The sequence below is a fragment of the Desmodus rotundus genome, chromosome 6, assembly GCF_022682495.2.
Source record: "Desmodus rotundus isolate HL8 chromosome 6, HLdesRot8A.1, whole genome shotgun sequence".
Taxonomy (NCBI): domain Eukaryota; kingdom Metazoa; phylum Chordata; class Mammalia; order Chiroptera; family Phyllostomidae; genus Desmodus; species Desmodus rotundus.
The window spans coordinates 140,701,453-140,722,353 of NC_071392.1; the positions used below are offsets into that span (position 1 = coordinate 140,701,453).

The window sequence follows — 20,901 nt, forward strand, 5'->3', positions numbered from 1 at the left end:
CAGTCAGGGCATGTACCTGGGTTGTGGGCCAGGTCCCCAGTTGGGGGTGTGCGAGAGGCAGCTGATTGATGTGTCTATATTTCTCTCTCTCTCTCCTTCACTTCCACTCTTTCAAAGATAAATAAATATAACCTTAAAAAAAAGAAACTGTTGGCAATATGGTGTGGGAGCTGCTGAGTTAAACATGTGGGATTCATATCCTTGCTGTTGAAGCTCTCAAAGCCTTTCTCTGCTAAAACCGGCCCGTGACGCTGGCATATGGGCATCTGCAGGGTTTCCAGAAGACAGTGGTAGTTGACCTACTTTCTCCTGGCTACCTCAGCCCAAGTCCTACCGATTGCCTTATTTCACATTCTCTCAGGGATTTCCTTTCAGTTGTCCTCAAACTGATCCCTTCAAGCTTCAAGTATTATAGATACAATGTAAGGGTGAGGGATTTGAAAAATAAATTGCTTTTGCCCTCTCCATTATCTTTATGATTTTAGAGACTTAGCTCCACAAATTGCTTACTATGGGCCTGCACTTTTCTAGAAGTTGAGGGTCTATCAGTGAGCAAAAGAGGCTTACACCCTAAGTTCTCATTGGCCACACTCAGTAGGAAGGGCCTATGTGAGAGGCCAGGGCCTGTGGTCACAGCCCTACTATGTCAGAGCTGAAGGAACCTATTGCTTTGACAGGTGGGGAAACTAAGAAAGAACATGACTTGACCAAGATCGTGTAGCGATAGATGGAAGAGCTGGGTCTCAACTGACTTGCCGTCTAATGCTCTTTTCACCAGTCACTCTGCCCTCTACCTTGGAAGTAAATCATCCATCGGATTGTAAACTCCTTGAGGGCAGCGACCTACCTTTATTCACCAGGGATCTGCCCCAGGAGCCTGTGGCAGGACCTCACAAGGAGAGAGTGCTCAGTGATTGCTGAATTGCACTCATTTTCTATGAGGCTTGAAAGGAAAAACTAAGTTGGTTCCACCTCGTTGGAGGGCAAAGTAGAAATATCTATTAACATGGAAAGTATGCACTACCCTTTGGCCCAGCAACTGAATTTTTAATGGTTTTTCCTATAGACATTCATACATATGCATAAAAGTATATGAACAAGGATGTTACACCTATATGATGGAATGAAATGCAGCCATTAAAAGGGAATGACAGCCCTGGCTGGTGTGGCTCAGTGGATTGAGCACCAGCCTGTGAAATAAAGGATCACTGGTTCGATTCCCAGTCAGGGCATGTGCCTAGGTTGTGGGCCAGGGGGCATGCCAGAGGCAGCCACACATTAATGTTAAAAAAAAAAAAAAGGGAATGACAAAGATTTATATGTACTGACACATCAGATATCCTGGGGTTATGTGAACAAAATAAGTTTCAGAATATGTGTCTATTGTATTATATTTTCATAATAATAGCATGAACAGTGATCATATATCAGATATAAAGAAGAAAACTTTAGAAAATTATAGAACAAATTGTTAATAAATATTCTATCTGGGGAGATGGGTCACAGAGAAACATTAATTTTAAAATTATATATAAAAATTTATAACCACAATGTATTACTTTTATAAGCAAATATATGTAATATATATTTATATGTGTGTATGTATATATGTACATGTATAAACAGAGATACAAGTGATATGGTTAATTTGAATTAAATGCATATATATATATATATATATATATATATATCACCAGTATGATACAAATTAGATTAAAAATAAAATAAAAGGGACAGAAAGGAGAGCCCTTATTTACTGCTTTTCTTTTCAGTCTGACGTCCTTCAGGGCAGTCCCTGATTTCCCTCGATCTCATCCTGTCCCAGCACCAAGCCCTCCCTCCTATCCCACTCCTGGTACCTGTGTCCTGGTTGATGCTAAAGGCTGTAAGACTGGTGCCAGCCCGCAGGAAGTACTGGAGCTCCCCATCCAAGCCACTGTCATCATCATGGGCAGCAACTACTGTCACCTGGGTTCCCGGGGGGCTGTTCTCCTGCACCTGGCCCTGGTGCACGAAGGAGGCAAAGCGGGGAGGGTGGAGATTCTCATTTACATCCAGGACTATCACCTCCACATGGCAGAGGGTCCTGCGAGCCAGGGGCCTCCCACTGTCACTGGCCCACAGGCTCAGATTATACCCAGCCCTCCTCTCAAAGTCCAGCTCTTTCTCCAGAGTGAGGGCGCCCGTTATTGTGTTCACATGGAAGGTCCCATGGGCATCATCTAACAGGACATGCCGCACTTCTCCCGCTGGGCCCAGGTCAGGATCAAAGGCATCCAGAAATGTTAGGATAGTTCCTGGAGGCAGATCCTCTGGGACCTTCAGGCTGCTGAGTTCTGTGATGCACTGGGGAGAGTTGTCATTGACATCTTCCAATGTGATGGTAAGATCGGTGACAGAGAAGAGCTGGTGGCCCTTCCTGGGCTGATCCCTGGCCTCCACCTTGAGTATATACTGAGGTTTTGATTCCCTGTCCAGGTGTCCTGTGACCACCAGTTCCCCAGTGAGGGGATGGAGGGAGAACTTTTCTGTGGGACTCAGCAGGGTGTAGAGAACCCTCCCATTGTCGTCTGAGTCAGCATCTTTTGCTTTCAGCTCTGCAATTGTGGTTCCAACTTCTGTGTCTTCCGAGATGGTTATCTGGTATCCACCAGGAGGAAATCTGGGTGCATTGTCATTCCAGTCTTTCACATGCACTGTCAGCAGCTTCCAGGAGGACTTCTGGGGGGTGCCCAGGTCATACACTGTCACATTGAGGATATAGAAACTGGTGGCTTCATAGTCCAAGGGGGTGACTACAGTGAGCAGCCCTGTCTCCAGCTCAATGTCAAAGCAGCCCTCTTCATTGCCATCTGTAATCACATAGACCAGTTTGCCGTTAAAACCAGTGTCAGGGTCAGTGGCTGCCAGGCGGGCCAGGGAGGTGTTGAGAGGGGCACGCTCAAGGATGTCAATGGACTGTGGGAAGTGGTCCTCAAACTGCGGGGTGTGATGATTGATCTGATATTCACTTAAGGAAGTGAAGTCCTCATCGTTAGAGTCCTGGTTCGGAAGCCCAACAGAGTGGAGAATGGTCTTTGTGAAATGTTTCAGGGCCCCTGTTTTATCACACGTTATAGGAACCTCAAAATGAGGGTCTTTCACTATAGTAAGATTCAAAGTCATGGGCGAGGCGTAGTATTTCCCATCTGAGGCTGTAATTTTCAGGGAATAATGGATGGGTTGACCAGTAGTATGATTTATAAAAGAGTGTTTGAGGGATATCACTCCAGAGAAATGATTTAGATCAAAATGCTCCAGTTCATTGCCTGACACAAACTCATATTTTAGGTTCTGGAGCTCATCCACATCTATCGCTGACACAGTCATCACTGCTTTTTGTACTGGCCAGTCTTCACGGACGGACCCAGTGCAGTTGACTTCCTCAAACATAGGCTTGTTGTCATTCAAGTTATTGAGACTAAGAGAAACAGATACTTCCTTTTCCTGTCGAAATGGGGATCCCCAATCTGAGGCCCGTACCTGGAAGGTATAAATTCTTTTCATGAGCTCATAGTCCATGGGTTTGGAGGTGGAGATGATCCCCAGGTAAGGGTCGATAGAAAAGGGCACATCTTTTGGATGAATAATGGAATAGGTGACATAACCATTCTCTCCATGATCCAGGTCTGTGGCAGTAACTGTCAAAACACTGGTGCCTGGGGGGATGTTCTCATCGAAGGTGCCAGCATAGGAAGGCCTACTGAAGAGGGGGGCATGGTTGTTACAGTCCACGATGTCGATGACCACGGTGGTGGAGGCCAGGCCAGGTGACGTTTTGATGTGCAGCTGGTAGTGGGCTCGGTCACGGAAGTCCATGAGCTTCGTGGTGGTGACGAGCCCAGTGCGAGCATTGAGTTTAAACCCTGCACTCTCTGAGGATGGCTTTAGAACATATTGCAGGTTGGGGACTGCTCTGGTTACTTTCACTGTCACCACGCGGCTGCCAGGAGGGGAAAACTCGCTGAGCTGTACTCTGTAAATAGCCTTCTCAAACTGGAGGGAAGCTAGTGTGGAAGGAGGTAGGTGAAAGCCCCTGATCTGGGAATAAGAAGAGGGACCGCTCCCACTCCTGGCCTGCAGGCTGAGGTTGAATCCATGAAGGTGTTCCAGCCAGTTGATGTCTTTGACAGACACCAGCCTGAACTCACTGCTCCGGGCGTAGGACTTGATGGCTTTGAAGTACTTTCCAGGGTCACCATTAACAATTTCCACTGAGTCCACTTCAGCACCTGAGCTGTTTGCATCGACCACTACAGTGGCATAGGTGGCAGCCTCACTGCTGTCTGGCGGGGCCACCACCACAGAGGTGATGGCTGGGGGCTTCCTGAGGGCAGGCTCCACATGAATGGCCAGTGCAGCCAAATTGCCAAACCCGTTGCCCTCTGAGATTTTCCGCATGCGGTCCACAGCCAGCACCTGGAGTTCATACTTCCCTCGCCAGGTGACATTGAGCTTCCCAGCCAACGTGACCACACCGCTGGTGGGATGGATGGCAAAGAGGTCTGACCTCGTGTTAAAGGCATAATAGAACTCGGCGTTCTGGCCCAGGTCAGCGTCTGTGGCGGTCACCTTGCAGATGGGGCTCTTGAGGGGCATGTCCTCAGAGATGGTGACTCGGTATGAAGGTGGGGAGAAGAGGGGCTTCAGGTCATTCTGGTCTAGGATGTGGACCACCACCTGGGTCAGAGCTTCTAGCTCCAAGGTCTTCTCCGTGGCTTGGATGATGAGGGTGTAGCTGTCTTGCACCTCCCGGTTCAGAAGGGCTGTGTTGCTGCTCTTTGTCCTGATTCTCAGAAAGCAGAAGTTGCCCACCACGTACTCCTCCGTTTTGAACACATTGGCCACGTCTCCAGAGATGATCCGGTACCTCACTGCCCACTGGGGCTCGGCGATGTAAATGCCCATTTTCACGGGGCTCTCCACGTAGGTCTTGGGAGCAGAGTTTTCATAGATGGTCGCATTGTAAAGGGGGGATGTGAAGTGCCAGGCAGCAGAGGAGATGATCCCTTCTAGGGGCTTGTCACAGGTTGCACAATGGAGTAAGAAAATGACAAAATCCAACAAGACAATATTCATGGTGGAAAAACTCCAGAAATCCTGAGCAAAAAAAAAAAAAAGGAGGGGAGGTGCAAGTTAGGGAAAAATGATTTTCATGGCTATAGTTCCTACCTGGGGTGACTTTACGCCTTGGGGGACATTGGCCATGTCGAAAGATATTTTCAGCTATCCCAGCTTGGGGGTGAGGGTGCAAATGGCATCAAGTGGGTGGAGGCCAGGGAGGCTGCTAAACACCCTACATGCACAGGACAGCCCCCCACAACAAAGAATGAGCCGGCCCCAAATGTCAGCAGTGCTGAGAGTGAGAAACCCTGTGTTTGAAGAATAACAATAACCGACCAGTTTAAATGCCCTCTCCAGGGCCCCTGGCAGATCTGACCCAGTCCTGCCCCCTTCCCTGTTTTTCCCAAAAACCTTCAGTGGTGCTTCAGTGATAGTAAAATCTTCCAACCAGCTTAGCAATCTGTGGCTAAGTACTTCCTACTGAGCCCCAGCCAGACTGAACTGCGTCAGCATGCGTAGGGACTGCAGAAAAGCCAAGTGACCACGGTCATAGGCCTGGCATCAGGCTGCCTCGCCATCCACCCTGGTTTCACCATTTACCAGTAGGTGACTTTCCTGGCACATAGTTTAACTTCTGTGAGCCTCCATCTCTTCTTCTATAGAATGGGCATAAGAATATCATCTACCCCCTTGGACTGTTGTGAAAATTAGATGAAATAACAAAGTAAATGGCCTGGCAGGGTGCCTGGCACATAGTAAGTTTTAACTTACTATTAGCTCCTATTAGTAATAGGAAACAAAGTGTCACAAAGGGAAAGGAACTGCTCAGGGCCTTGCAGCAAACTAACTCTGGCTCACCTTGTAACCTTGAACTCCTCAACTCCTGGGATGTCAGAGCTGACAGGGACCTCAGGAATGATGGGGTTCTGACCCCCCCACCCCTTGTGCCCAAATGGGGAAACAGAGCCTCAGAGGGGGGAAGCATCTTGCCCCCAGTCTCATGGGGGGTGGCCAGTGAGGACGAGTCCCTGGGAATTGTTGAACTAACCTAATGCTCTGCCCTCTAACATTTGCTGTTTCCCACAGTGCTTGTCCCTGAACCCAAGCCTGGGTCAAAATGTGAGGCAATCAGGGCCAAGGACAGGACAGAGCAGGGAGGAGGGCAGAGTCGCTTGCCAAACGGGGCCTCCTAGAAGTTGATGCCTGCCCACTCATGGGAGTCTTGACTCCAAGGAGCCTGGTGGCTGCCAGCCAGATGTGGGAGCATTCCTGGATGAAGCAGGCAAGACTTGTTTTTCCAGTTGCCTTGCTCTTCAAAGGCAGGGAAGAGTTAAACTTCCAGAGCGAGGGGGAAAGGGAAGGGCTTGGATCCTTGTCTGTCTAGAGTTTTGAGGGAACTGAATGCAGGTTCTTTAAGGTAGCTGGCGAGGGTGGGAGGCAGGATGGAAGCAGGCATGGGAAAGGCAGGCTGCAGTGGGATCTGAAGGCCCGTGGCAGAAAAGAATTGAAATATGCCCCATCCTCTGGCTTCCCTACTACGTTTCCTCACTTAAGATCCTGTTGGTGGGGCCCTAAGCCAAGGCACCTCGGGAAAGAGAGGGCAGGCGGGAGGCAGATTCTACACTTGGGGCCCTAAAGCCAGTTACAGAAAGAGCATCATCTGTTACCCACCCTTCCTGCTCCCCTACTCTCACTCCTTACTTACCACTGCACCCCAGTGGAGCCAGCCAGAGGCGGCATCCCTGACATAGTCCCCTGCAAGCAGGAGGGGACCCTGAGTTATTTGAACCCTACCCCTAGGAAGGCATTGTGTTTGAAAAGTTGAAGCCCCCGGGGGGAAATGAGTCCTTACCCCAGTCCCAGGTCCACTCGTGCCATGCGCAGCCCAGGGAGCCCAGGGTGCATGCAGCTTCCAGCTCTGCCTGCCCTGCTTTGCGGAGAGCTTCCTGTTCACCAGGTCAGTGCCCGTGTCAGGCAGGCCCCGACAAGACGCTCTGCTGAGCAGCTGCACGGATGGCTTACAGAGTGGGGGAGCCGTTAAGATGGACTGGAGGGAACAGAGCAGGGGTGGAGTCTCCCTGGAGGGGGATCACATGCAAAGAGAATGCACCTTTGGGTGGGGGGTTGGTGCTCTTGGCTGTATCAAGCTGTGGGACCTGCAGACCTGGCCACTAGTTTGCCGAGGGAGGGACCTGTGTCTAGACATTTGTTTCCTGGCTCCCAGATCCAGGCTAGTGAACAGGTTTGCAGGGTGCAGAGACACGCTGGGATCCCTGAGATACCCTTCCAGCCCACCACCTAGGACCACTATTTAGAAACACCTTAGAAAACATAAGTCAGTTTGTATCATTTTCCTGCTTAAAATTTTCCAGTGGCTTCCCATAGCATTTATTATTTTTTATTATTATTATTATTTTAATCTTCACTTGAGGATATGTTTATTGATTTTAGAGAGAGAAGAATGGAGAGAGAGAGAGAGACACTGATGTGAGAGAAACATCGATCTGTTGCTTCCTGTATGCGCCTCAACCAGGAACTGAACCGCAGCCTAGATATGTGCCCTGGCTGGGGATTAAGCCTACAACCTTTTGGTGTAGGGAAGGATGCTTCAAACAACTGAGCCATCCAGCCAGGCAGCGTCCTATAGCATTTAAATTAAAATCCAAACTCCTTACCACACCCAGGAAGGCCCTATGCCACCTGGACCCTGCCTGCTTCTCCAATGACACTGTCCAGCCCTGTCCCCGTTGTTCACCAAGCGGCAGATGCAGGGTTCCTTCCTCCTCTGCAAGCGCACCAAGCTGGGATCTGCCTCAGGGCCTTTTTTTTGCACTTGCTGTTTCCCTCCGCTTAAGATTCTCACATGGCTGGCTCCTTCCTGTCATCCAGTTTTCCTCTCAGGTGTCTCGTCCTAACCCGTCTTTATCACAACACATTTTCTCCATAGCAATTGTCACCACGCAGTATCTCCTGTTTATTTATTTAATGACTATCTCTTGCTCTAAACCCAGTGTTTAGAGCAAGGCTCCTTGAAGACAGGCGCTTCGTGTCTCTCATTCATGAGTGAATCCCCAGAGCCTACATCAGTGCCTGGTACATAAATACTAGTTGAAAAATGGAAGTATCTGGACTTAGGAAAAGTAGTAGCAGAATGAAAGCTGAAAGAAACTTTAGTGTTCATCCCCTACTTTTTGAAGCTGGAAAATAGCCTTAAAGAAAGAAAGGGACTTGCCCAAGGTCACATGGTAAGACCTAAAGCCAGGTTCTTTCCTCCCGATCGTGCTGCCAGAAAGAAAAGCTGCGGTCACACGAGTGCAGCTGTCGGGGTTCAAGCTCCAGCTGCGCTACTTGCTAACTGTATCATTGGGTGAGTCACTCAACATCTCTGAGCCTGACTTTTTTCATCTGTAAGATGAGGCTATTAAGAGCACTGCTTTCCAGGGGGTTTGTGATGACTGAATAGATCGTGCACATTGATCTCACCTGTAAGTGGAACCTAATCAACAAAACAAGCAAACAAGCAAAATGTAACCAGAGACATGGAAATAAAGAACAAACTGACAGTAACCAGAGGGGAGGGGAGGGAATAAGGGGGGGTCATCAAAGAACATGTATAAAGAACACATGGACAAAGCCAAAGGGGGGAAGGACTGAGGGTGGGAGGTGGGGATGGCTGGGGTGGGTGGGAGTGGGGGTGGAATGTGCTTGAACAACAATTTTAAAAAGAGAGAGAAAAAAATACATTTCAAATTAAAAAAGAGGGGGAAAAAAGATCGTGCACATTAATGTGCTAAGCACAGTGCCTGGCCCACAGAAAAGTGTGGGGAACCGTTCCACGCATGGAAAATGTGGCTCAGCCCCCACTCGGAAAAGCCAGTGGGGAGTGAGGTTGGCGGGCAGGACCCACGTCCATGGATAGGTTCTCCCGTGGGAAATCAGGCCTGCATTGTACCTAGACTGCTATGAGACTGATGTGGGGAACTATCCCACGCGTGGAATAGTTCCCCACAGAAAAGTACTCAATAAATATTAGTTATTATTAGTTTTCAAAGCCAAGGCAGAGTCAAAGCCTAAAGTTGGGGTGAGAGTGGTGTCCCCTGATAAGGACCGGCCTGCACCCTGGCGCAGCAGGAAGCCACTGGTCTCTGGTCGAGTCTAAGCTTGCTGGCCCAGCCACAGGCTGTTCTGGGAAGCTGCGAGCAGGCGCTTGCCTGGGGTGGGGCCTCATGCTTTCGGCTCCCCAGGCCTGGAGAGACATGGGCTTGTGGATGAATGTGCACATTTGCAAGAGATCACACACACGCTTAGGAGGCGAGTTTTGAAGAATAGTGTGGGCACAGTAGTTGTGCGCCCCTTCTTGACAGAACGAATACAATGTGAGTGAATAAACTGGTAGCAGTGAGGCTTGGATGTGCCCTGGTGTGAGCAAGTACGGGTGAGGGAGGACCCTTTTAGGGTACGTGTGCTTCAAACTCCGCTTTCTTGGCACTCCCAAGCCCGTTTCAAAGAGGGAGAAGACAACAGAGAGTGGTTCGCAACGCACAGGTTCTGGCTGTGTGACCTTGGGCAAATGGCTTACCTTCTCTGATCCTCAGTCTCCCTACTTCAGAATGCCATTGTGATAATGAAATCAGTTAATGTGCATAAATGCTGAACACAGTGCTCCCCCAGTTTTCAACAAATACCAAGTACTGTTACTTTCTGGCTGCTGACTCGGACTGTTGACTCTTGAGAGTGAGGGTAATGAAGACTCTCAGACGTATTATCACTGTTCTTGTGCAGGCTGACTTTCTGCGACTAACTACTGCAGGACTTGAGTGAGACCGTGAATAATTTCACCGTGTGTTCCAGCCCACCGCTCCGGTTTCTCCAAATCCTGAGGGTACAACTGGCGGTTGTAACATCGACGTTTTAACCCAAGTCACTGACAAAGGCCTGTGCAGAGCCGGGAGGAGCAGTGCTCTGAGACCCTTCCTGTTTTCTTGGTTGGTGATCTCTAGTGCAAGTCCTCTCAATATGGAGAGCTCCCCATCACCGGGAGCATCCAAGCAGAGTCTAGGTGGCCACCTGTGAAGGATGTGCTACTCTAGGGGGACATTTGTCCTTGGGGGAGATGAGAAGAGCTCTAAAGCCCCTTCGAACTTATGCAGGTGTAGGTCTTTGGCCTGTGCGAGCCTATAGTCTCTATTAGACCCCGAATGAGCTCTTTAAGGCAGTGAAGGGACTTCTTGTGCCTGTGGATCGGGGTTGTACACTCACCCTCACCGATGCTTGTTCGACCGTCAGTGTAGTAAGCTGACCTGGCTTTGGGGAGACCTAAATCTAAAGTCGCTCTTCCCTGTGTGGCCTTGGTCGAGTCTGTCACCGAAGCCCTGTGGACCTCTCTCCTCATCTGTAGTGACATGTGTATGTTGGAGGAAGGGGCTGGGATGGATCAGTGACTTCAAACCCCTCTGTTGCCTTCAGGGGCAGGACCTCTTTTTCCCTCATGAAATTGTACCTAGAAGCGCAATCCATAAAGAGATCAAAGCAGCCCTGCACTATTAGAAGCAGGGTTGGAGGCCTAGGACCCTGCTCCAGGCTTGTCCCTTATCCCCCTGGGAAGCACAGGTGAGAAAACTGGGCCAGAAGGCCTCTAAGAGCACCCGCCCCCCACCACCAACCCAAGAAGCCGGGGTTCTGCTGTTCTAACATTCTGAATCCTGTCGTTAAAAAGCTCTAGACCCAGGGCTGGCTGTGCTGTGACTCCAAAGCTCTGCGGGCTGTGTTTGTAACGGTTGGTCCCTGTGCAGTGACTCGGGCATTTCAGTTCTAGACGTCTATGGCTCTGACTGATTCTGTCCCTTCCATGCGGAACCACATGCACTTGGAGGAATTCCAGGCCAAATCGAACTTTACACTAAAGAAGCTCCTACCAGATTCGTTCAAAACGCTAGGCTTTGGTCCCGAGGGTGAAATTCCACCCTGCCACTTTGCAGGAGCACCCAGGCACAGGTCGGCAGTGACATTCTCCCTCGCAGCCCAACACTGCCCCTGCCTTAGGCATGACACAGGTGTTAACTAATAACCCACGTGATACTCCTAGGAAACACTCGTGCCCTTTTACTCTCCTATCTAAGAAAAGGGAAACTGAGGTTCAAATGGCACACCCGAGGCGACCCAGGAAGGTGGTAGCTGAACTGGAAGCCGACAGCCAGAGTCCCTAAACCGGCATGCTCTGGGGAGAAGCAATAAGATCTTTTCTTATGCTTGGAGAGCCTTCCATGAAAGCAAGAGCCACTGGGTTCCTTCCTCTGGATTGGAGAATGTCCGCCCTCCCCCAAAATCTAAAGGGAGAAAGACCATGGACTTGGCTACCTCAGTATGTATTTTCCGACCCCACTCTCCTGCCTGCTACCCCATCTGTGGCAGGCGTCCAGGGTTGGAGTTGGCTTTTGTGTCTCTGAAGAAGGGATCCTAAACATATTGCTTGTCACAAAAGCTTAAAGGTGGTGGTGTGATGGTGAGGGATTAGGAGGGATTGTGCCTTTGAACCAGAGTTAAAATCACAAGGGAAACAATGGTGGCATTCCAGGTAGCTGCTAGACAGAAAGTCTTTAGCTACTGAAATAAATTTTCCCCTTAGAAGTAGGGAGCCGTTGAAGGTTTTTGAGACGAAGCAGAGCTAGAACAGAACCACATGCGGGGAAGAGTAATCTGACATCAGATCCAAAGGGAGGAGTTCCCACTGAAGACTCCCACTCTGGTGTGGACTGGGTTTGAACACCAGCTCTCTTGGTGGAGGCCAGCTAGAACTCACTGTGGATAGGAAGGCTTGGTTTACTTCCAAAAAACTTGGATGAGCACTGGAGTCATTTGCTGGTTTGTAAACACCAGGCTCTCATGTAACAAAACAAGTCAAAGAACTGGATATGGGCCGGAAGAGGGCCAGTGGCTTAAGCCCTTGATGGGTCGTCTGACCTTGGGAAGGCCACAGAACCTCCTGTGATCCTCAGTTTCCCTGTCTGTAAAGTCCAGATATAATAGCTACTCCTCCCTACTTCCCAGGGCTGCAGGGAGGACAGATCATATGATAGACAAAAGCACAGGGAGGAGAGATGCAGAATAACACCTTATTAGCCCAATAATGGCTTGGTGAATGGCAGCCACAGCCCCTGCAGACTGAGGCTGTGTTAGCAGAGCTGTCTGTAAAAGCCAGGTGTGCACAAGCCTGGGATTAGAGGGAAAAGAAACGGCTGAAAAGGAAGTCTTTTCACCTAGGGCATGGGTAAAAGGGAGCTGGTACTGGGGGTCCCCTTCTTTATCGGTACTTTATTATTGGTGACAAATATTATACTGTCCTGTCTGTATGGTAACCTATAAGTTTTCAAAGAACATCTTCATGCATTATCTCACTTGGTCTTTGGGTAGGACGTACAGTACTGGGTAGAATTAATAGGAAAAATGTGGGCTCTGAGTCAAACAGAACTTGCTTCAAATCCCAACTCTATCCCTTACCAGCTGTGCAACCGTGGGCTGCTATTTAACTTCTCTGCTCCCGGAAAATGATTGAGTCCCAAACAACTCTCTCATGGAGTTGTTGAGAAGGCCGAATGAGCCAATGCATGGCGAAAGCCCAGGACTGGAATACACTCATGTACCAGTCTCACCCCAGTGTGACACCTATAATTGTTCTCATTTTGTAAATGAGAAACTGAGGCTCAAGTAATTTGAAGCTCTGCCCAGGTTCACGCACCTAGTAGGTGGTGGGTTTAAGTACCATCCCAGAATAGGAATCCGTATTCCGAGAAGAGACACCCGGGAGGCTGGAGTAGCTGGGGTGAATTCCCTAGCGCAGCACTCTCCAACAGCACCCTCTACGGTGATAGAAATGGTCTATAATTGAGCTGTCCAGGCGGGAATTTCCACCCACGTGTGGCTATCAAGTACTGGATACGTGGCTGGTGCAACCGAACAAGTGAGTTTGTAATCTTAGTGAATTTTAATTCACAGGGCCACGTGGGACTAGTGGTCGCCATATTGGCCAGCTCAGCTCTGGACAGCAGGGCACAGAAACCAAGGTTGCGTGGGGTCGGAGGGGGATTCGAAGTCCACCTGCCTGGTCGGCACAGCGGCACACTCAGGGCCCACAGTCCTTTTAGGGACCCATCAGAATTTGTCTTAAATTAAGAAGAAAGAAGACAAACATTTCAGTTGAAGGAAGTGTTTTCATATATAATAATATGTTCATCTTTATACCAATGTTGTCAGAAAATAATCTAATATTTTTTTGTAGAGGAAGGGACCTGTAAAAGATAAAATGCCTAGGGCCCTGGAAAGCCATAGCGTGACTCTAGGTGGTAGACATTTGAAGGAAGGCCACAGAACCTCCTGGAGCTTCCAGGAGCCTGGGCTTTGGGAAAGAAAAGGGATGGAGTAAAAGATGATGAGAAGTATTTTGTTATTGGGTCTCCTCTCCGGACCCTCGTTGGGCCAAAGTCATTCATTAATTTATTTAATCCTGTTTTAGTGGGGACCTACCCTGTGGCAGGAACTCTAGAACAGAGAACAAGACGGAAGAGGCCATTGCTTGTGGGAATTGTATTCTAGTGGCAGAGAGAGAATAAAAAAATATATACACTTTATCAGGTGTGAAAAGTGCTATGAAGAAAAATCATGCAAGGCAAGGTTAAAGAGTGATGTGTGGGGAATGCCATTTTGGAAAGGGTGGTGAGGGGAGTCCTACATGACAAGGTGACATGTGAGCAGGGAAAGGGCCACAAAGCCATCTTGAGGAAGAGTTCCAGGTAGAAGAAACAGGCATTGTAAAGGCCCTGAGGCAGGAACAAGGGGGTCATTCACATAGACTAGAAGGAGCAAGGAGGGATGTCAGGGAGGTGGCCCGGGGCCTTTCAGGCCAAAGAAGAGACTTGCAGTGGGGTGGGACCCATGGCAGGGTTTGCATGGTGGTTGCATAGGGAACAGAGGAGAGAGGGCTGTGGTATTGGACGTGAAATCCTCGAGTCGCTAGAACCAGAACCCGGGCCTCCTGTCCCGGGGGCTTTGCACAGCCAAGTCACTTCCCCTTCCCCAGCTCCTCTCCCAGGCTGTGGGCTCCTCGGGATCCCACAGTTCCATGGTCCTTCCACTCGGTAGGCTGGGGAGGAGGGAGGAGCCAGGCTTTAGGGTCAGACCTGCCCTCAATCTTGTCTCTGTTTTGTCTAGAGACTTTGCTTTCTCTGTCTTAGCCTCAGTTTCCCCATTTGTGACAGGGCTAGCAGTGCTCAGCTCACTGTAGGACTTAGTGAGCTTACGCATGGGAAGCATTTAGCATAGTGCCAGGAACACAGAAAGTAGTTAACGTTATCACCAGCATTAGATACTACTATTACTATTGTATGATTATAGTAACATCATCAACTATCACAATATGTGTTCAGAAATATGTGTGGGATGAGGGAGCCATTCTCTGCATGTGCACTGACTGCCGCCCATGCCCCAGCAGCCCCTGGCAGGAGCTCCCTTCTACACAGACACGCGTGCGTGCACACACACCTGTGGTGTTCGTGATGTTCCTTCTCTCCTTGCAACGATTTGCAGTAAAGCTCAAGCCATAGCTCATGCAGCATTTAAAACCATAATGGCTATCCCCGTCCCCCTGTGGGTGCAGCGAGGTCACAGATGTGATCTCACTCTGAGTGTGAGGGGTGGCAGGTGGGCATGAAGCAGGAAGGAGGGGTGGGTGGGGAAAGCAGGAGGTAGAGAAATGTCATGCACACCCTACAACAGCGTGGGCTTCCTGCTCTCTTTTGTACTGCCCCTCGGGGGACCGCTCTGGGCCTCATCTTATATGATTTGTAAAATGAGGCCATTCAGCATAGCACCCTCTCTGTCCAGTACAAAACACCCTTGCTTTCCAGGGAGCTAGCTGGCCCTTGGTCACCAGGGAGGCGAACCCTGTTCCCCTTAGCTGGTTCGGGGACCAAAGCCTCTACTAGTTGCTTATGCATGAGACTGTCAGCCACCCCTGGCTACTCCCAGCCAAGTCTGCATCTAGCCCAGGCACCCTGGGGGTGAGGAGGTTATAGTCAGGGCCACAAAACACCGAAGCCACCTGCCCAGGCTCTGGAGTAAGGCAGTCTGCTCTGAGTCCTGCTTTGGCCCATTGCTGGGCTTGACCTTGAGCAAATCATAGAACCTGACCAAGCCTCAGTCTCTTTGTATATAAACTGAGGAAGGTCATCATAAGGCTGTTGTGAGGGTCAGTGAAGACAAATAGTCAGCATAAGGCCGAGCACGTGAGCCCTCACGTGGTAACTGTTGTGGTGTACATGTCCTCTTTTATGGGGCTTCCACTTGTCCCTCTGGGGGTTAAGACTAGTCCCTGCTCTCCTATCTTACTGAGTAATCCTCCACTGAGCTATTGTCAAATGCTGCCCCGACGGTGGTGAGGTTTGGGGACTATGAAGTGCTTACAGAGGCACAGACACTCATCACAGCTGATGTTTATTGAACATTTACTATGTGCCAGGGCCTGTGGTAAGCCCTTGGCATGCATTATCTCTTTTAAGCTTACAGCAACCCTATAATTATCCTCATTTTGCAGATGGGGATAAATGAGACTCAGAAAGGTTACCTAACTTCCAAGTTCACAAAGCTAGTATATGGCCTAGCCAGGGTTAAAACTCAGATCACCCATGTGTCTAACAGTTCCCTGGCCTGCCTCCCTGTGCCCTCAGGTTAGAAAGAGCACTTAGGAAGAGGGAGGGCTGTAGGATCCCTCCCCCACACCGGGATCATACAATGATGGGTCCTCGAACATCAGCAAACACAGATTCTCAGCAAAGGCTTCATCTCCTGTTCTCCCTCTCAATCCCACCCCCCTCCGGCCTGGCCTAGCCCAGCTGCACTGTTTTTCCATCCAAGGCCAATCCCTGCTGAGCAGAACAGTGCAGGGACTCAAAGCTGGCAGGCAGGCAGGCAGGCCTGGGCAGGTGGGGAGCGGCTTCTAACAGTGGGGCAAGATGGGCCGATCCGCCATCTGAGGCACCCGGTCTTGCAGTTTTGCAGGCCCAGACTGACTGAGGGCCAGAGGCACTAGAGGGGTTGGGGATGATTTGGGAGCATCAAGGTGTATACTAATGAGATGCAAACAAGCCTCTAATGGTAGGCTCCAGGCCCAGACCCAGGTTCCACAGTTAAGCCCCCTGGGTTCTGTCCACACACATTCAAGCCCTCTGGGCTCTGTGCACACCAATTTTCTTACCCGTGGTAACTCTGTGCTCCACCCAGCCGTAGGTGCAAAACTCAGCCAAGCTGAGTGTTCTCACCAACAGGGCTGGCCACTGACCTGAACCAGTGCTTCCCACCATTGGGAATCCCCTAAGGGGGTGGGGGTTAAAAGGACATATGTCCAGCCCCACCGCAGATCTACTGAGTCAAAATCTTTAGGGGTGGGGCTCAGGGATAGATGTTTAACAAGCTCCAGGGGGTGAGTTTGCTACGACTGGTGTTTGGGACCTACTGGAAAAGGGAATCCCTTTCCTCACGATCTTGCGTTTTGTCATGCCTTATTTCAAAGCTGATATCCCATATGTGGCCCTCTCCTAGGCCCCGGTGGAGAAGGGGTGGGAAGTCAGGAAAAAGACCACAATTTTCACGACGTTTTTAGGCTAGAGACGTGTTTCTCAAATGGCGGTATGTTAACAATCACAGCTTCATCCTCAGGAAGCCCGGTTTATGATTTAGCAGGGCTGCCATGGGTTCCTGGTGCACGTTTTTTCCCTGTAGGTGGTCCCCTAACCACTTAGCAGAACACTAGCCCTCAGGCAAAGCGGACACAAGGTTATCTCTCAAGTCAAGTGAAAGAAACAGGAGGGGGAAAGCACCAGATCTGATTCTTGCACCTGACTTTCACCTGGAAGTCTCCCAGTCTGCATATCTCTCTTTTCAGCATCTCAGACCCCAGAGGCAACACTTTATCTTCCTGCAGACAGGTCTGGCTATGTCCCAGAGAGAGAATCAACCCCACGGTAGACTCAACCATGTTCTATTTGCAGTGAATAGAACTGAACCTCCACATACCTCGTGCGTGACCCAGCAATCCCCTCCCAGTTATATACCCAGCAGGAGTGAGTGCGTAGTACATTCACCAAGAGATCCACACAAGAACGTTCAGAGCAGCACTACTTCTGAGAGCCCCGCACTGGAAACAACCCAAATGCCCATTAAGAGCAGATGGATAAGTAAAGTGTGGTGTGGCCATACAATGGAATACTACACAGCAAAAGAAAGTGAAGTATTGCTCCAGGCATCAGCGCAGATGAACCCCACACATGTACTGTGGGGTGAAAGCAGCCACATACAAAACAATACACACTGTGCTATCTCAACAATATGCGGTGTAAAAACAGGCACAACCCATGGATTAGACTAGAATACGGTGCCCCGGGTGGGCGGGGGTGGAAGTGACAGAGGGTGGTGCACAAAGGCGTTCACAGCACATGGTGATGTTCTGTTTCCTTATCCGGGAGCTGGGTAGTTTCTGGAAAGTTCATTGGGCTGTACACTTAGGATTTGTGCACTTTTCTGTATGGATATCACACTTTATTTAAAAGTTCCCTAAAAATTCTAGTAAGGGACTTCAAAGAGGACTTGTAATAATAGGGAAGACATTTCAATAATAAAAGCATCTGACGGGCGAATTGCACGGGATTTCAGAGCTGTGGGATCTTGGACTCTTTCTGCCCCAGGAACCAGGAAGGAGACAGTTCTCGAAAACCAAGAAGCGTGGGAGGCGTGCCAGGGCACACCAGGGCTGTGGAAAACCAAAGCCTCAGCGGCTCCCTTTCCCCACCCCGACCTGGCCCGCCCTCCGCGGAACCGCAAGCACAGCGGCAAGCCCACTTGCCACTGGGTTCCCAGGTTCAACTGAGCTCCAGCTCATTGGGGGTTACTTCCCGCAACACGTTTCTGTCCCTAGAGCAGTTTTCGGGTTCATTTTCTTGTTTGATTTCCTCAAAGACCCTCTAAGGGGATCATGGGGAAGCTGGGACCCCGAGAGGGGTGGGGTCAAAAGACTTGTCCGAGGTCATCCTGCCAGCACGTGGCCTGGCTGGGACTCAGACTGCCACCCCACACGTCCTGGCTATACTGCAGATGGGCTGTTCCCGGGACGGCCTTCCCTGGGGGCGGACCCAAGGCAGTGGGTACTATTATTTCATTCCCACTTTGCAGATGAAAAAACTGAGGGTCCGAAAGTCCAAATGCCTTGGCCAGAGTCAATGGCCAGTAGGTGTGGAGCGTGGATTGGAACAAGCAGTCTGTCTGAATTGAGCCTGAGCTCCGAGCCACTAGTCCAGTCGTCCGCAAACCCAGATGGCCCTCCTCTGGCGTTCCCTTGGAACTCGCACACATGCAGGTTCCCTGACTCCACCCCGGACCTCACATTTTCATTGTGTAGACTTAGGGTAGGGCTGAAAACTCTGCATTTTTTAATAACACTACTAGGCATTTGGGAAGCTCAGCTCTAAATGAGGCTGCCCCTAAAATATAACAGTGAAAAGAAAACAACTTCAAGGTGAAGATTAAGTTAGCAACTTCCAAATTAACTCACTGAGCCTCTCTAATAATTAGAGTTCTCCTAATGATGGTGCACACCCCACAAGAAGGATTCGAGAATAAGCCGGCTGGCTGGGTAATTCTGGGACAGGGGGTCAACTACACTTGGGGGGGGGGGTAGTGAGTGGCAAAGGGTGCCAGGCGGGCCCTTGGGGGATTGGTGATGTCTACTTTTCGCTCTGGTTGCTGGTTAGCCATCGTTTGCATTCACTTGGTAAAATTTTATCAAGCTATAAGTTAAATTGGTACATTCTGGTTTTGAATATTTACAAAATGAAAAAAAATCAGGCTGGCCGTGCATCAGAGACACTGTACCAGGAATCTGCACAGAGTAGAGCGCGTTATACTAGGGATCAAATAGGGTTCTTCTAACTTTTCACTTCCAGGAGTTTGAGATTCTAGGGTTTAAATCTGCCAAGATGCTATGATTCTCTGAGTCAGTTCCTAAGATTCCAGGAGCCCCCACGTCTATAAAGCAGCTAACGTTTAGTGAGCTCCTAAAGTGGAATGGGTACTATGCTGAGAGCTTTGCATATGTTGATGCAGAGCAGCCCTGTGAGGCAGAGAGCGTGCTGCACCCCCACGCCCCTCGGGGAGCGGAAACGCTGTGCCCAAGGTCACAGAGGTAGGAAGCGGCAGTCAGGGCAGAGCCCGTGTACCCAGCCGTGGTGCCCTCCTAATATTACGCTCTGCCCCTTCCCCAGGCCAAACTTCTAAAGGTGTAAAATGATGTATTCTGTGCCATCTCGCCTTGCATTTGTTGGGAGGACCCCAGAGGGAAGGGGATGCTGCAAGGATAGACAGCGAGCAGCTCTGGCCTGGGACCTGTGAGCACACACAGGCCGACATGCACACAAATGCTGCCGTCACCCCATAGCTGCATGTCCAGTCCTGCTGTGCTTGCTCTGAGGCCAACTACTGTGGGCACGTGGAGCTGAGCGGGAGCTGGGGACTGGAGAGTTCTCCAGGGTGGGCTCCCTGCCCCCAGCCGGGGGGCAGCCCCCTCACTGTTGCCTCCCTCCTCCCAGGTCCACGCCGGTCTCAGGAATGGAAAAAGACTCAGCAGGAGGGATTTCTCTCTTCTGCAGGCTCCAAACTGGAAAATGCTTAAGGCATCCCCTCTTTCCAGAACAGATGGATTTGAGGAAATAGTTTGTTAATCAATGGGTAATGACAGAGAATCAGGCCCTGCAATTGGCCAAGGGGGAAACAAGACATCTTAACCTTCTACTCCGACCCCCCTTAAATTCATGCTGCACCCCACAGCCACACACACCTAGCCAAGGCGCTCTTTGACTTAAACTCTCTCAACACAGTCCTCCAATATTTACACAATACAAGCCATGCTCCTATGATGATTTTCTGAAGTCCTTATGTTTTAAGATATACATGGAAATATTTCCAGATCAAATTATATACTGAGATATGCTTCAAAATAATCTGGGGAGGCAAGGATCAGTGTGAGTATAGAGAAAACCTAATTGTTGAAGCTGGGTGATGGGGTTTTAAAAATATTCTGCGTACATTCATGTATTTCTATCATTTCCCATTAAGAAAAAATTACATATAAATTACATTTTTTAAAAAAGCCATACCCCTTGGCCTGGCACACAGGGCCCTCAACGACCTGGTCCCACCCAGCTGTTTTCTTTGAACCACTGTGCCTTTGCACATGCTGCTTTCTCTTCGTGAATTGCCTTTTACTCATTTAAGCCTTATCCAGCTGTCCAAACTGATGGTCAGTGACAGTTCCTCCAAGAAGCCTTCATTGATTCTACAACTGGTTTCCGGGCCCCACTCCAACCTGAGTTTGTCTCTGTTTTACTACTGACCTCAAGGTATTTAAACCATCCACTTATGGGCCTGCCTCCGCCAACTGCGAATGAAGTTTGGGGGCCTGACACGTGGTTAACGGCTCACTCAGTGTCTATGGAACTGAGTGTTTGTGAGAAAACCGAAGCTGTGTGACAAAAAGGAAGTGGCTTAGCTTCTCTGAGTCTCTATTCGTCTCCACACTGAAAACAGCAATAACAACCACAGAAAGAAGACACAGAGGATAGTCACAAAGGGCCTGCGGGGCAGGTGTGTGGAGTAGAGAGAAGGTACGTGCGAGACGGTCTAACCTGGTGACAGGTGTGCAGAGAGGCTCTGGAAATCAGGTTTTCTTTCCGACGTTTAAATTCCATGCTCAGAATGGCT

At 49.7% G+C, this 20,901-nt stretch overlaps 1 protein-coding gene across 6 annotated transcripts in view; it reads right to left on the reverse strand.

Moving 5' to 3' along the window:
- FAT2 (FAT atypical cadherin 2) overlaps positions 1 to 20,901 on the reverse strand; it is a 72,780-nt gene that overhangs the window by 48,334 nt on the left and 3,545 nt on the right. For 5 of the 6 annotated variants that reach the window (XR_006653491.2, XR_006653490.2, XM_024576736.4 and 2 more), the window contains exon 2: positions 1,860 to 5,139. Coding sequence is in view for 4 of the 6 variants with exons in the window: in XM_024576736.4 (XP_024432504.2) it covers positions 1,860 to 5,118 (3,259 nt within the window). In the remaining 2 variants the exon portion in view is untranslated. Of the gene's footprint in view, positions 1 to 1,859; positions 5,140 to 6,955; positions 7,151 to 20,901 lie in introns of those variants that run through there. The other variant, XM_045184987.3, reaches the window with a different exon arrangement.